This window comes from Pogona vitticeps, chromosome 2, assembly GCF_051106095.1.
Source record: "Pogona vitticeps strain Pit_001003342236 chromosome 2, PviZW2.1, whole genome shotgun sequence".
NCBI lineage: Eukaryota > Metazoa > Chordata > Lepidosauria > Squamata > Agamidae > Pogona > Pogona vitticeps.
Genome location: NC_135784.1, coordinates 56,255,435 through 56,271,175, shown reverse-complemented (window position 1 = coordinate 56,271,175; position 15,741 = coordinate 56,255,435). Strand labels below are relative to the sequence as shown.

Sequence of the window (15,741 nt, the reverse complement as noted above, 5' to 3'; positions counted from 1 at the left end):
ATAACAAAAGCTGGCTGGATAGTTTTGGTATCTGGCTGTAAAAACAGGTTGGGAGTTCGATGCTCCATCGTGTCTCCTGCAAGTAGAGCCTGCCTGTGTGTACAATCCCAGGGTCCCCCAGAAGAAGGGAATGGTAAACTATACTGTGTATTCTCTACCCAGAAAGCCCTGGAAAGGCTCACCATAAATCAAGGACTGACTCAATGGTACAGTACATGATTATTATTATATATAAGGAAAATACAACCTGTTCCCATGTTATTGCAGGCTTTAAAAAATAAAGCCAGCAGATTGTTCCTGGAAGTCTTCAAAGTGCCTACTTTCAGTTAATAATCTTGTGTCCTTGTTCTGTGCCAGCTGCAGTTTTTGTACTATTTTAAGAAAGTATTCCCACTTACAGTACATTGCAATAATCTAAATGGGAGATTCCCAAGCATGGATCATTATGACCCAGAAATTTCTGTCCAAGTAGCAGCTGGTGTTATCTACTGAAACAGACAAAGGGCACTATAAGCCACAGAGATCCCTTGGCAGGGATAGGCCAAAAGCAGCTCCCATACCTACTATCTGTTCAAAAAAATAAAAACATTTAAAAATCAAAACATCTTGGTGTCTCCTTCCCACCCACCACTTCCCCATTCCCAGTGTGGATAAGAAATAATTGAAATCTGAGCCAACAGTTTATAAAGGCTGAAGTGGAAAATATTTTTTTCCTTATCTGTGTTAGTTATGTTCAACTTAGTGATAAAGGGGAGGTTCCATATTTTATGTACTTGCTTTTAATACTGTATAGCTAGGTGTAAAATCTTCAGGAAAAAATGTATATGTACACCTGTCTGTTTCTACATCTCACAAAAAGTATTTGGCAGGATTGTTTTCTTCTTCCATATTTTACACCCTAAAGATTCCGATGCACAATATCCAGTACTATGTGGTATGCTTTATAAAAGCTTCACTGATCCCACTGCTGTAAAACTGAGGAAATAGTATTTTTTAATTTAAGTTAAAAATGGGTACTGTAATGCAGTCCCCCCCTTCACGGATTGCTGCCTTGTCATGGCAAAGGGGCTTGAGTAATTCAGAGAAGCTATGGGCTATGCCATGCAGGGACACCCAAGACGGACAGGACATAGTGGAGAGTTCTGACTAAACGCTATCCACCTGGAGCAAGAACTGGCAAGCCACTCCAGTATCTTTGCCAAGAAAACTCCATGGACAGAAAAAAAAGGCTAAAAGTTATGACGCTGAAAGATGAACGCCTCAGGTCAGAAGGCGTCCAACATGTTACTGAGGAAGAGCAGAGGACAAGAACAAGTAGCTCAAGAGCTAATGAAGTTGTTGGGCCAAAGACGAAAGGGCACACCTGGAAGTGAAAGGAAAGTCCGATGCTACAAAGAAAAATACTGTACTGCATAGGAACCTGGAATATAAGATCTATGAACCTTGGTAAGCTGGATGTGGTCAAACAGGAGATGGCAAGAATAAACATCGACATCCTGGGCACCAGTGAACTAAAATGGATGGGAATGGGTGAATTCAATTCAGACGATTATCATATCTACTATTGTGGGCAAGAATCCCGTAGAGGAAATGGAGTAGCCCTCACAGGCTACTTCCTTGGAGGCCACATAGGAACAAAGTGCAAGCTACTCTGAAATCTTTGTGTGAATAAATAAAACAAGACCTCTGTGTCCACTGAATTAGCACTTGATTTTCATTCAAAGCAGCATGTATAATTTAGCAGCCACATGCTCATACAAAGATCCTTGAGCTTGTTTTTGTCCATAGGGTTGCAACACCAAAATACTACTGTTGCAATAGACTCTGCAATGGAAAGAATTCAACTTCTGTGCACAAATGTACAGCAGCATCCACAGGGCCTCTGTTTAGCACTCCTAGGTTCTCTTGACTTCATGTCTTAGAGTTTTCAGCCCTCCAAATATTTTGTGTTGGTCCATTTCCTGCTGTAGGACTTGTTTTCCAGATTTTCCCTCCAGTTATGCTTCCTTCTTGCACCATTCTTCCTTTCAAAGCCCATGTTTGTACCATCTGTTGGCCCTGCTTGTTAGTCCCACTGCCAACTTTCTTCCATCTCTAACTGCCTTCCAGTATGACAACTCACAGTCATAAGTAGAGTTGAGACTGTCAAGGTGATCAGTTTTAAAAGTATAATTCCAGTGGAAATCTATCTAAAGACAACATAGAATCCTTTCTAATAAAGAAGTTTCTGTAGAAAATTAATAGGAGTGAATTTTAAAGGAAAAATATTCTGCCCTTCTTTAAATTTTCTGGAAGTATCAGTTTTGCTGATTTTGGGGAGTGAGAGAATACTCTTATGTTCTTTGTCTAGTTATGTCCACATAGTAAAAATGCTAGTTAATTAAGACCTAGTGAAAGTTCCTTTAAATATATATTTTTTTCAATATATATAAGGGCGTATTCATTATAAATCTTGAGGCCTAGAGAAAAGAAAAGGACTCACACGTTCCTGTCATATCCCCCTATTTTTTTCAAAGTACATATATGAAACAGCTGGGCAAGGCTGTCAGAGGATCTAGAGCAGGGTGCCACTATAAGCTTATACTGCTCAGCTCTATTTCTCCATGTCATTTGAATCTGGTGAGGCTGTGGAGATGGTGAACCAGTGTCTGGGCTCAGCAGCAAAGGAAGGTTACTAAATTGAAGATGAGTCCTGTTTACTGTTCCCTCTAAGGCACATGGGCGTGGGAGTGCAGCTCTTCATCGATCAACCGATCTAGTGTTTCAACCAATTGGTTTCCAGTTGTGAGCAGACTCCTGCCTGCAGAAGGTGCAGCCTCCATGCGGCGCTCTAGAGAATTAGAGGGAAAGTTGTTCCTGATAAAATGAAGGCCCTGTGGAGAGGTGCAATATCTCAGAATTTTGTGTACAGTACTGCCCTTTCTAGCCAGAGTTACAGGTTATCTGTCACATGGGTAACATTTTGGTCCAGCATTGAGGCCTAGTGACTTGGAATGTATTGTATTAGTTTGTGGCTGGTTTGTCCGATCTAATCATTCTTAATCTGCCTTGGCTGGTTAATACTTTAGTTTCCTGGTTGAAAACCAAATACACAGTACATGAGAGTACTCTTGAAAGGGTGTCTCCCCCCCACCCCCATATCAGCCTGTGTCTTAAGATCTCTTAAATGGACGGTTCTTGAACACCGTACAAGAACATACGAGTGAAGGAGACAATCTTACCAGTCATGCTGATTGTGGAACATCTTCCCTACATTGCCATTTTTATGATGCCAGGTTAGAATGTTGCTGTCTGCCAAGGCGTTTGGTTAGAATGTGTCCTTGTCTCATTTGATGACTTTATAAAAGTTTTATGATTGTTTTAAAATTATTCTTCTGTGTTGTGTCTTATGATTTCTGTTTTTATTTTGTAGTCTCCTCTGGTATTCGTTTGATGAAAGACAATTTAAAAATCTTTAATACAATAAAACAAAACAAATAAGTGTCCAATCTATTAAAGAAGTGTTATGTTGTTGTATAATATGTTTTTGTCTAAGAGACTTTGAAAGAGCCATTCAAAAATTTTTTAAAAAACCTTTCACCAAAAAAAAAATATAATCTGAATAAAGCATCAAAGTAACATACAGTTTAAACAATCCAACTATAAAATAATATGCAGATAAAAATCAGAAAAACCAAAAACAAAACAAAAACCCGAAAAGCAAACAAGCAAGCAAGCAGACCATGGCAATTAAATAACAGCAGCAGTTCAAAGCATATCCTCTCAAAAGAGGAGGGCTTCCCTTTTTTCCTAGTGGAAGGATAAGAAAGGTTTTCTGGCATCTGTGAATTAGGAGACCTAGGCAGTAAATATGTTGGGAAAACAGAGAATTGGAAGAAGGAGAATGGAAACACATCTTCTGATAGAAAGCTCCTGAAGGTCTGTCACTGAGGCTGTGGGGTTGCATACTAAGCCATTGTTATATGGAGTGTTGGAGGTTGGGCTAGATCTTTCTAAGCTGCCATTGCATTTGAGCTTTCATAGCCTCTGGAGGTTGTACTTACTTTAACTGACCTATTCTTGCTTAACCTTCTCTTTTTTCCCTACTCTGTTGCTTTATTTGCTTATCAGAGGAAGAAGGAATGCTCGAACAAGAAATCAGGTATTTACTAGAGGACCCCCTTCTGGAAAAAGAAATATTATATTGCATCTAAAACAGCATCTTAAAAAAAAGCTTCTGATTTCAAGGGATGCAGTTGTAATCCTGTGCTAATAGTAAAAGTACTAGAGTCTCTCCTTAAAATTCAAATGAAGTGTTGCTTTAATGGTATATAGGAAAGCCAAAATGTATGCAAAAATCGCTATTTCCTCATCCTTACAAAAGTGTTTTAGAAACATATTTATGGAAATTGAAAATGTTCGTATTGTATAACCACACATTAGTGCAATCTTCACCTAAGCTTGTAGTTCCCAGATGTGCAGGACCTGCAACCCCCATCATTCCCAGCCAGTTTGGGCAGTGGGTCATTAGTCTGTTGATGCGGGATGGAATGCATCTACAATAATGGGAGAGCTGCCAGTTTGGAGACAAAACTTGACCAGGCCTATTAATGATAGGGCCATTTGAGGTCATTAAATATAGGACCACTGTACATCGGAGATGACTTGACAGCACAACAATTACCTTAACTTTCTCAGAAGGTGTCGCTTGGCTTTTGTTGTTGGTACTTTTCTATAAAGTGTTAGCTTCAATCCACCCGCGATACTTCTCCCTATTGCTTCAGCTAAAGTCAGGTTGATGCTAAGGGGCTGCTATCATCTATTGTCTATTGCCAAATGCTTCTTTTCATACCTGATGATAATAGGCTGGATATCTGAAATGTTATTTGGAAACCATCACTGTTATCTTAATGTCTTGCTAACTCTGTGACTAATGGTGTTTGTTATTCATCCCGGGACATCTTGTAAAGTATTTGCTTGACTGGTTTTTTTAAAATATAGACTGTGCCAAGTTAATATATTCATTTTTAAATGAAACATGTCTCATTTTATTTCGAAGGATTCAGGACAGGCTATTCCACTTGTGGTTGAAAGTTGTATTCGATATATCAATTTATATGGTAAGTTCCCTTGGTCTTTCCCCCTACCCAGCTTCAGGTGTTCATTGGAAGTTCTGCCTTAAAACCTTTGCATCTAAAATACAAACTAACATGCCATTTGTTTTGATGAATTTATACAGGCCTTAGTCTTCATTATTAATTAATCTATGTTTTATTAAGCATCGAAACTTAACATGTATGATAAATATTTTGATTGTATATGTGCTCACTGGTCAAACAGTGAGATTGTACTTCTGATTGTGATTGGACAAAGTCCTTCCATTTACTGCAGGACACCTTTTGACACGTTGGTGATGAAGCACTGGGATTTTTTTCTAGGACAGAATGTAGAGTCCTAGAGGTCATAATCATGCTAAAAAGCTTTTCCTGTATGATGGCTTGATCCACAGGCAAAATTTTTATAAAGTACGTGAAAATCTTATTGGCAGAATATGACCCCCCAAGCCTTACCTTGTTGACTTTAGTGCAAGATTGTTTAGAGGGGCAGATAAATTTTACTATGCGTTCCCATTTATTTTATATTTCAAACTGTTAGAAGAGAAAAGAGAATTGGCCTTTTATCTTGCAGCTGAACTTTTTCCTGTACACCAAGAATTTGGGTTGCCAGATGGTAGAAATCTTCTGTTCCATATCTGATAATGCAGGAGCTTTCTGAGTCAGGTTCTCACTGTCCTACTTTTTTACTTTATATACTGATAAAGATGAAATTGCATTATTTATTTATTTATTATTTATCTAAAGTATTTTGACCCTGACTTTCTCCTTGAAAAGGACCCAAGGAGGCTTACAAACAATGAAATACAATATTTAAAGTTGAAAGCAATTAATATACAACAGTGGATAACATCATTAAAAGACAATAAAACAATTAATAAGGAAGCATATTACAACATTAATAGGCAATATTAAAACAAAGATCAATAAGTATCCAAAAAAGTCATTCTGAGAAATAAAAAACACAAAATGGAAAACGCAAATACTAAAAATCCAATCAAAGCAATAATGTATAACAGTTTGTCTAAAAATCACACACAGTAGCTGGTTACTATAGGAAGGCTTGCCTGAAGAGAATGGTCTTTGCCTGATTGCAAAAGGTTAGCAAAGTTGGGGCCAACCTGGCCTCTTGTGGGAGGGAGTTCCAAAATCTGGGAGCAGCAACAGAGAAGGCTCTCTCCTGTGGCGGTACTGAGGGAAAGGCTCTAGAGCAGTGGTCTCCAACCTTGTGCCTCCAGATGTTCTTGGACTTCAACTCCCAGAAATCCTGTCCAGCAGAGGTGGTGGTAAGTCTTCTGGGAGTTGTAGTCCAAGAACATCTGGAGGCCCAAGGTTGGGGACCACTGCTCTAGAGCAGGAATATGTATAATTAGATTTGGATTTATTTGTGAAGTGTGTGTTTTTATATTTGAGTAGGAGTTCTGCATTTTATAATTATTGGCATATACTCAAAATTCAGAAACATCTAAGCAAAATGTGAGCAAAGAATAACTGCTAAGGGCAATGATTTAAGTCCAAGCCTATCCTAATAGTCTTTTCCTTTTTTTTATGGTTTCATTTCAGGTCTACAACAACAGGGTATTTTTAGAGTTCCTGGATCTCAGGTCGAAGTCAATGATATAAAGAACTCATTTGAGAGAGGTACATGAATAAGCCTTGGCCTCTTGTAAGATGGTTTGATACTTTTCCCCTTAGTAATATACAGATGATGTAACATCTTACAGCTTCAAATTATCATGACCCAATCTGAGTACAGTATTTCTTTTCAAGAGAGGTTGCATTGTTTTACATTCTTAATTTTCCATACAAAAAAATAATATTTCAGAGTGACTCACTGGAATGAACATGCTTCTTGGTCTTTCAGAAGCCATGAAAAACCTGGGCCATAGGAGTTGAATTTAAGCAAGGTTTTCTAAGTGTCTCAGAATTTCCAGTTTTGCTTTCTTTGAATTAATTTAGCTGAGGACTTTGTGAAATATAACCAAGAAAAGAAGAGCCTTAATCATATTCCAGACAGTTTTTTTCCTCCCTTTCCTAGTCATACTTTGGTGTCTACCAGAGCATATGAATAGAGCTCTTAATTGTGATGGGGATATGTCAGCCCTGCCCTACCCACCAGTCCCTGATCATCAGTCAGATCTTTGTATGTTCATTGCAAAGGTCTGAAGAGAAAACTGGAAGCAGAATCAACTGAATGTGCATGTAGAACTTCCATAACTGGAGTGGCGCCACCTTTCTTGGATTCCTGGTCAGGGGAACTTTATAAGCTCATTCAGCTGAACACATTTACAAGCTCCTCTTCAGACTTTCACAATAAGCACAAGGGTCTTGACTAAAGTCTTGGTGGTGGTGGGGGAGATGGGGGCAGGTTTCACATGCATCTTCATGCACCCCTCACTGTTGCAACCCTGTTTATGCATGCAAACTTCTGAATAAGGCCTCTGTGTTGTAAACATTTAAATATCCTTTGTTCAACAACACTAAGATGGTCATGATGGAGAAATGAAAGACAAGATCAAGGTACTACAGAAGATAACATTGACATCTACAAATCAATCATCTACAGACAGCGTTCCATGTCTAGTTGAGCTGGCCATGTGACCACAGAAACTGTCTAAGGACAAATGCCAGCTCGACGGCTTGGAAACGGGGATGAGCACCGCCCCCTAGAGTTGGACACAACTGGACTAAATGTCAAGGGGAACCTTTACCTACAAATCAAGAACCACATAATTAATATCTGTGGATTTAATAATCAGTTCCAGATTTAGTCATGCTAATAACCCAATCAGTGTTGTTTCAGTTAGTTATGACTGATTTGTCTCTTTTATTTCATTGCATCTAATCTGAGTAGACTAAGTCTGGATCCTTCTCAGTATAGTGTACTGTAGTTATGTGATAAGGCTTTGCTGAAGGGATTGTGTTTGCAATACCTACTTCATAAGACCAAATGGGAGTGTGATGGTTATTCGTTCTGTACCTGCAGTAGAACTACTTATTCAGAAAGGTTTAAAACACAGGCTTTCATGTGATCCTGCTGTCTCTCACTATTTACATCCTTTAATTGGAATCTTTCTGTTTTAGCTATTCAGTGAATATTCTGTTAAGTGGATGGATAAAGCAAGCATCTCTTTGCTCTGACAGAACATTTCCAGAGCATTTGTAGTGCTTGGGTGCACACTATTTCCCTCAAAAAGCCTGGGAAATTGCTTTTAAAAACTAAGTAGTTGGGGGCTAATATCCTGTTGCTTAGCATAGTAAATTACTCTAGATTAGACCTATTGAATCAGTAGGGATTGGATGAGTCAACTCCTCTGTAAATTTCATTGATTCAAATAGGCCAGCACATCATACAGCCTACTATGCTAAGCAACAGGATTCCTGTCACTGTGTTAGTTTGCTGCCCCCCTCTCCCCCCATGTAACTGAAGCAGATATTAAAACTTCAAGTTTAAGGGACTCTATCAACCATCGGACTCTATTTTCCTAACTCTCAAGAAGAACTAAAATAATTTTAGTTATTTTTTTTAAAAAATCCAAATGCTGTAAAACCACCTTCTCCTCATAATCACTTAATTATATACAACAAAGCATAAGGCAGCATTATAACCTAGCGCTTGGACTATTTGATGTTCCTCCTCTGTCATTTAGTAAGGCCGTGCCCTATAAATGTAAAAGAAAGCTTTAGAAGTTACAATACCATTATAAATGAAGTGAGTTTATCGCTTTTTAAGCCATAATTGTAACATGGTATATAGTTATGCATTTTTTTTCCAAGTTAATTATTTGTAACTTGTTACTACTAAATTCTTCTCCTGCTAATATGTTACAAGTGTTAATATGTGGCTTAATGTTGAAAAAAAAATCATCTTTTAAACCATTCAGGTGAAGATCCCCTTGCTGATGATCAAAATGAACGTGACATTAATTCTGTTGCTGGGGTCTTAAAGTTATATTTCCGGGGACTAGAAAATCCACTCTTTCCTAAAGAAAGATTTCAGGACTTGATCTCTACTATAAGTAAGTCACGTTAATTATTTGTAATAAATGTAGTTCTTAAATCCTGCACATTGTGATATCTGTTTCTTTAGTCCCTGTAATATGAAGTGAAAAAAGTCATTGCTTTTTGACATTCACCTATTAGTTCCTTGGCCATTCCTACCCTATACAACATGACATGTGACTGCTTCAGGCCAGAATAAGTTCCTTTCCTTCATGCCAGGAGGTGTTTGTGATTTCTCATAGATCATGACTGTTACTTCCATTTTAGCTCCTGACCTTCCTGTGCAGCCTCCCAGAAGAGGAATATATTTTAGTCAAAATGTTGGGATGATGCCTGCCAAAATAACATACCGCTGCCTTAGAACATGGAACAGAAACACACTCCACTGCAATATGTCCCTAAGACCTCTGTGTTTGTGAATTTTTGTGTGTAACAAATTTAGGTTGTGTTATGGGGTAAACCAATCTAGTGACCTCCAGATTTTCAGGACTACAGTTCCGTAAACCGTAGCCAGCATCTCCAATATGCAGAAATAATGGAAGTTATGCCCTCCACAAAACATGTGGAGGGCACAGATTGCGAATCCTTCCTGTATTATATTCCACCTCAGATGTAAATGGAAGAGTAGAACCTTTTTTGGTTGAGAGGTGCTCAGCCTAAGTTGCTGCTCTTCTCTTATCTGAAGTTAAAACTGAAGAAATCTGGAAGCCAAAGAACACAGTTTAATACACCATATGATAAATGGAAAAGGCTAACCGTGTAGGGCTGTCTTTTTCTCTCTAGATTTTGAACTGTAGCACAACAGAAAGCTCACTTGTGATTTCCCTGGGCTTGTGTTGATTTATGCTGAGTGACTTTTGGCAGCACATAGTGTGGCGCATGTCGCAGGGTATTTTCATCCTCTGAAAGTCTGCAGTGCCACCTAATCCACTACTTACTAAATGCTTTGGAAATAAGTTAGTCTCTTGCTGCCTCCCCCCCCCCCCCCCTTAAAGAAGCAGGTATCTGACTGTTAACAGAGGCTGAAGGTAAGACTGTGGAGTCTATATAAGAAGTCTTTCTCACAAGAGCAATCCAAATGCAATTTAATTAATATAATTAATTAAAAATCTTACGCTTCAATGTCATATTCTGACCATATGTGGACCAATGGTAATTGTTCCCAGTGTTCAAGATGCTTTTAAACACCCCCCCATCTTATTAAAATTGGCCTAAGAATATTTAAAATATTGGTTAAGTTATTGTTAGTCACTTTGAGGACTGGTAGCAGTCCAAAAACAGAATGGACTAGTATAAAAATCATATATGTGCATTCTCTTCTTCAAATTAAAATTAATATTTTTGTTTAAGCTACCTATTAATACACATGCATATAGACACACATTCTTTGGTTAATAACAAGGTGTCTACCAGGCAGAACTCTGCTGAACAAATCTGTAACCTTACTTTGAGGCAAGGTGCACTTACATCTTACTCTGAATGGTCCATTTTATTAAAAAGTCTTGCAAAAGTAAATTCCATTTTCCTTTGGTTATTTTGTCCCACAGCTGAACTACTACAAAAAATTGCTTTCTTCTCCCCCACCCCCCCAAATAGATTTACCATACAGAGCATAGTTTAAAAATGGATTTTTCCCGTGATATTTACCCCCTATGGAAATAGCAGTCTTTAGGGAAGAAAGTGGGAGATAGCTATTCTTATTCTGCCTCTTCCAAGAAATGTGTGGTTGATTACTGTAGGAAACAGAATGTTAGGCTTTAGTGACATCTAGCACAGCTATTACAGTATATTCCTCTGTAATTCTAAAGGAATGATACATCTAAACACTTACAGTGGGACTTTATCTTGAATAGTCAGATTTATACAGAATACACAGATATGATCTGCCCAGTTACAATATTTAATCTTTACTTTCTTTTCCAGGTAAACATATGCAAAAACTATTATTAGGTTGGCTGTTAGATTACAGTGCTCTTATTTTGGTGGAGGGGACCAATGAAATGTTTTTCATTCTTGCTATGAACTTCAACATGGTGTTCAGAGAGAAGAACCAGTCTCATAGATAATAGTGTGTGCAAGAAATAGTTGCCACGTAATGATTTTGAAGTTACATGACCCTCTTAATTGTGTATCAGATAAATAAGCAACCAAGAAAAACTCCTGAAAGTTTATGTGGGATCTGCAGGATCTTTAAGTTTTAAATTGTAAACCACTCCGAGTAGTGCTCTCTCTCTCTGTGTGTGTCTGTCACTCTCTGTCTGTCTGTCTGTCTGTCTGTCTCTCTCCATCCGTCTATCTATCCTTCCATCCATCTCCATCCCTATACCACCCCATTAGTGTTGCCATTCTCTGTGTGGTTTACAATGTGCAACAAGACATAAAAACTCTATATAATAAATACAAAAGTACAACAAAATCCAATTAAATTGTATCAACAACTGAAAATACCTTAAACTAAAATACACAAATGACAACCCATTTGAAAGTTGGTCTGCTAACGGTATGTGTCTGATTCTGAGCTTTAATGGGCAATTGTAAATTCTTCTGTTACAGAAATTGAAAATCTTGCTGAAAGAGTGCACCAGATCCAGCAAATCATTATTACTTTGCCACGGGCTGTCATCATTGTCATGAGATACCTCTTTGCTTTCCTCAACCAGTGAGTCCCTTCACCAGCTGCTCAATTTTTAATTGAGGTGTACATTGGTTTACCTTTTGGTGGTTGTTTTTGTCAGACCTGTGGCTTAAACAGGAAGGGAAGGGTGAGCCTTTACTGTTAAACCTGATAATGATTGCCTTTCACTTAGCTGCAAGAAATGCCTGTAGAGCATTAACTATGTTAAAACTTTTGATGGCTTAGTGCAGTAGCTGTGGGTTGCTTGTATTTGCAGCTTATCACAGTACAGTGATGAGAACATGATGGATCCCTATAACCTGGCCATATGCTTTGGACCAACTTTGATGCATATTCCAGATGGGCAAGATCCAGTGTCCTGTCAAGCTCATGTCAATGAGGTCATCAAAACCATCATCATCAATCATGAGGGCATCTTTCCCAGCCTTAGGGAACTCGAAGGGCCAGTTTATGAAAAATGCATGACTGGTGGAGAGGAATACTGGTAAGCAACTCAGAAAGGAATGATGTGCCTTTAACTATTTGAAAAAGTCAAATATTTCTTTGCTCCACATGTCATTGATTTAAGCTGTGAGTTGATGCAGGGATTATTATTTTAACCAAATTAGGTGGGACTGCTGTATAGAACCATGGATACATGTGGGATGGAGATGCTTTTTCAATCCTCTCAGCTGCCAAACCAAAGGGAAAAAGTTTTTTTCTGCTGGAAGCTGTGGAATTTTATGTGGACCTTACGGGCCCCTTGCCTTTAAATTAATTCAGGAAGTTACAATAATCCCATGGATGCAGATAAAAAGTCCGCAGTGTAACACCCTGCTTTCCACAGTGGCAAACCATATGATTTATGGAAATGAAAGCAGAGTTCATATGAGTGAGCCTGTGATTGGGTTCTGATTTCACTTCCAGTGGTTCATCTATTTCCCCTTTTAAAAATGTAGGGACTTTCTGATTAACTAACAAAGTTTTATTTAACAACACCTGAGGTTTTTCAACATCCTTTGATGTTGCCACTTCTTCACCCAATAACCATTGGGACTGTAACGAACCATCCCTTATTTCTTTAACATCACTCCCTTCTAATAATGGGGAACTCCACCAGGCTGTAGATTTTTGAAGGGGTGACCGTTGACTTGCGGGTAGGTTCCTGCGGAAGGGTGACATTCCTGTTCCCCTTCAGCAACTGTCTCAGTGGGGTAGTTGTCTCCCAGGACACACACCCCTCCCCGTTTTTGGATACTAGGACTCTCCATTCCATCCCCTCTAGTTTTTCTAATTGGATTGCCCTCCCTTCCTTCTCAACTCCTTCCTCTCTCCCCTGCCCCTCCATAAGATGGTTTTGGAGGGAGCTTACTGTTCTGTCTCGTCACTGTCTCCTCGCTAGGACGTTTGATCCAGACCATCTCCTTGATTCACAAGTTCTCTAATTCAATCCATCCCCATCTTTCTGGCAATTCCTCAGCCACCTCTCTCCTCTGCTTTCCTCCTTCCTCCCTCCTCTTCTCATTCTCTACCTCTCCTTTTATCCCCTCCTCCTCTATCTCCTTCTCTTCTTCCTTCCTTCTCTTCATCTTCCACCATCAGATACCCTGCTATTGATGGATCCTGTCCCATTTTTTCCTTCCTGCATAAATTGGTTTCTTCATTTGGTGTTTTGATTCTTGGGCTTCCTCTTTGACCCAACACAACCTCCTGATTGAGATCCTTCTCTCCCAAGTCCTCTGCATTGGTGGTGGTGACCATCTGAGTTTCAATTTTTTTGTTATGTGTGGTCATATCACTTACAGAGGTCCTAATGGTTTATTTGAGATATGTGATTATGACAGTGGTTCTTAACCTTTGTTACTCGGATGTTTTTGAACTGCAACTCCCAGAAACCCCAGCCAGCACAGCTGGTGGTGAAGGCTTCTGGGAGTTGCAGTCCAAAACTCCTGAGTAACCCAAGGTTAAGAGCCAGTGGATTATGACATTACACAGCCTAGCAGGAATTGGAAACCAAGTCTTCTGAATACTAGTCTAATACTTTACTACACTACACTGGATCTCTTTTCCCCCCCATACTTGGATTTTTAAAAACAACAACTTTATTTTGTTTGTTTTGCAGTTTGCATTCTCCATGGGCTTAGCTAATGACATGTCTGTTCTTCTTCTTAAGTGAATATATTTTTATGTAGTCATATACATGTTTTATTAAAAATAAGACCCTGGGACTCTTACTCAGCTGGTGTATATAGGATTGCATGATTTCAACAGTGTAAAGCAAAGAAGGAAAGAAATAGTAAAGAAATTACAAATTTTGAAATCAAGAGCAAATCTGAGTTAGTGAGAAATATAGTTTCTTGTTTTAGTATTCTTCCCTTCTTGCCTCTGGCATATATTTCATCATTCTTGAACATGTGATTTTTCTCTCTGTGTATTTTTCTCTGTCATACATATGCACACACAATCAACAATGCGCCCTACATGAACACATCCATGTACCTTTTTTCTTACTTAGCTTATAAGTATTTTTGCTTATATACAGTAATATATAAGGAGTTTATCATGCTTTTCTTTGCTGAGACAACTAAAAAGGCAAATATTAAATAATAATATCAATTACTACTATTACTACTATTATTATCACTATTATTATGGAAGGAACATTGTTGTTGTAGTTATCACTGTTATTACTTTTAATGGTCAGAATCTTGTGACAATTCGCCAGACAAAAAGAACAAGCTATGCAGTGAACAGGGGTCACATTTCCAACATATTTTTTGCTACTATGTAGAAATGGTTCCAGCAGTTCTACATCTGAACTAAGGCTTCCCTCAGACACACGTGTAATGGATACATCTGCTTTCCTGAGGCAGAAATAGACTCAGCAGGCAATAATCAAATCTGTTCTCTGGAATAAGCCAACATTAGATATCCAGTGATCTATTGGCTTTAAATTGTTTATTGATTTTCTTTGCTGCAAAGATATTATTTTAGATCTGAACAACGGGGAGTGTAGATTCATGTTTATGTTGCTTGCTTCCAGCAACACCACTGTTCATTTGCATATACAGAAAGAGTGGTCAAAATGACCAGATAGGTGGGGTATAAATCGAATAAATAAATAAATAAAATAAAACAGACCCTAGTAAGTTCCAAGCAAAATACTAGTCTAGGATTTTTAATTTTCAAGTGCAAGGTATCCACTGGAACAGGACAGATCAAGTAGCAGGGCTGATCCTGATGTGAGTCTTTTGACAGAGGGAGCAAATTCAGGCCAGGTTTTTTTGTTTGTTTGTTGTTTGTTTGTTTTTTGTTTTTTTTTTGGAAGGAAGCAGTTTCACAGCCAGTAGGGGAAGATATATCTCTGAACTTGGGTCAGTCATGATCAGATAAAATGTTTGAAATGTTTTCTTACAGATGTAACAAAGTATGGAGAAAATGCTGATATGTGTAGGAAAATTTGCCTAGAGGACGGGGAACATAGGTGGGTAATTTGTGGGTATTCAGGTGAGAGTGGGCTGAACCTCCCACGCGTCCAAGGTGGCATAGAAAGTGGTGAGGAATGCTGAGAGTTGCAGTCCAACAACATCTGGAGTGCTGCGCTTTGCCCATTCTGATACAAACCAAAATGCAAGTTAGTAGAAATACAACTTGCATATGAGAAGTAACCATTTTGCGTTTCTGACACAAGTTCAGAGCAGCTGTCCTTTTGTGTACTGAATTGCGAGGAACATACAGCTATTTCTTTTCCATTTTAGTGTGTGTGTGTGTTTATTTTCCCCATCTTTAATTCTAGTGACAGCCCGCACAGTGAGCCAGGCACCATTGATGAAGCAGATCATGACAATGGCACAGAGCCCCACACCAGTGATGATGGTGAGTGTAGTAACAAGCAGTGGAAAACGTGAGTCTAAGAAAAGCTGCTATGATTTAGGTGGGGAACAGCAATGTACATTTGGTTCCTAATCAGATTGCCTTGGGCTAACATATGGCTGTTAGCAGAGAGAGATGACTTTCTGTATATGATGGTGC

At 38.7% G+C, this 15,741-nt stretch overlaps 1 protein-coding gene across 5 annotated transcripts in view; it reads left to right on the top strand.

The window, feature by feature from the left end:
* The window catches only part of SRGAP3 (SLIT-ROBO Rho GTPase activating protein 3), a 233,720-nt gene that overhangs the window by 195,112 nt on the left and 22,867 nt on the right, over positions 1-15,741 (top strand). For 3 of the 5 annotated variants that reach the window (XR_013541621.1, XM_020791404.3, XM_078385223.1), the window contains 7 exons: positions 4,111-4,141; positions 5,039-5,099; positions 6,657-6,734; positions 8,978-9,112; positions 11,649-11,754; positions 11,987-12,214; positions 15,506-15,585. Coding sequence is in view for 4 of the 5 variants with exons in the window: in XM_020791404.3 (XP_020647063.1) it covers positions 4,111-4,141; positions 5,039-5,099; positions 6,657-6,734; positions 8,978-9,112; positions 11,649-11,754; positions 11,987-12,214; positions 15,506-15,585 (719 nt within the window). In the remaining variant the exon portion in view is untranslated. The remainder of the gene's footprint in view (positions 1-4,110; positions 4,142-5,038; positions 5,100-6,656; positions 6,735-8,977; positions 9,113-11,648; positions 11,755-11,986; positions 12,215-15,505; positions 15,586-15,741) is intronic. The other 2 variants (XM_020791403.3, XM_020791406.3) reach the window with 1 other exon arrangement.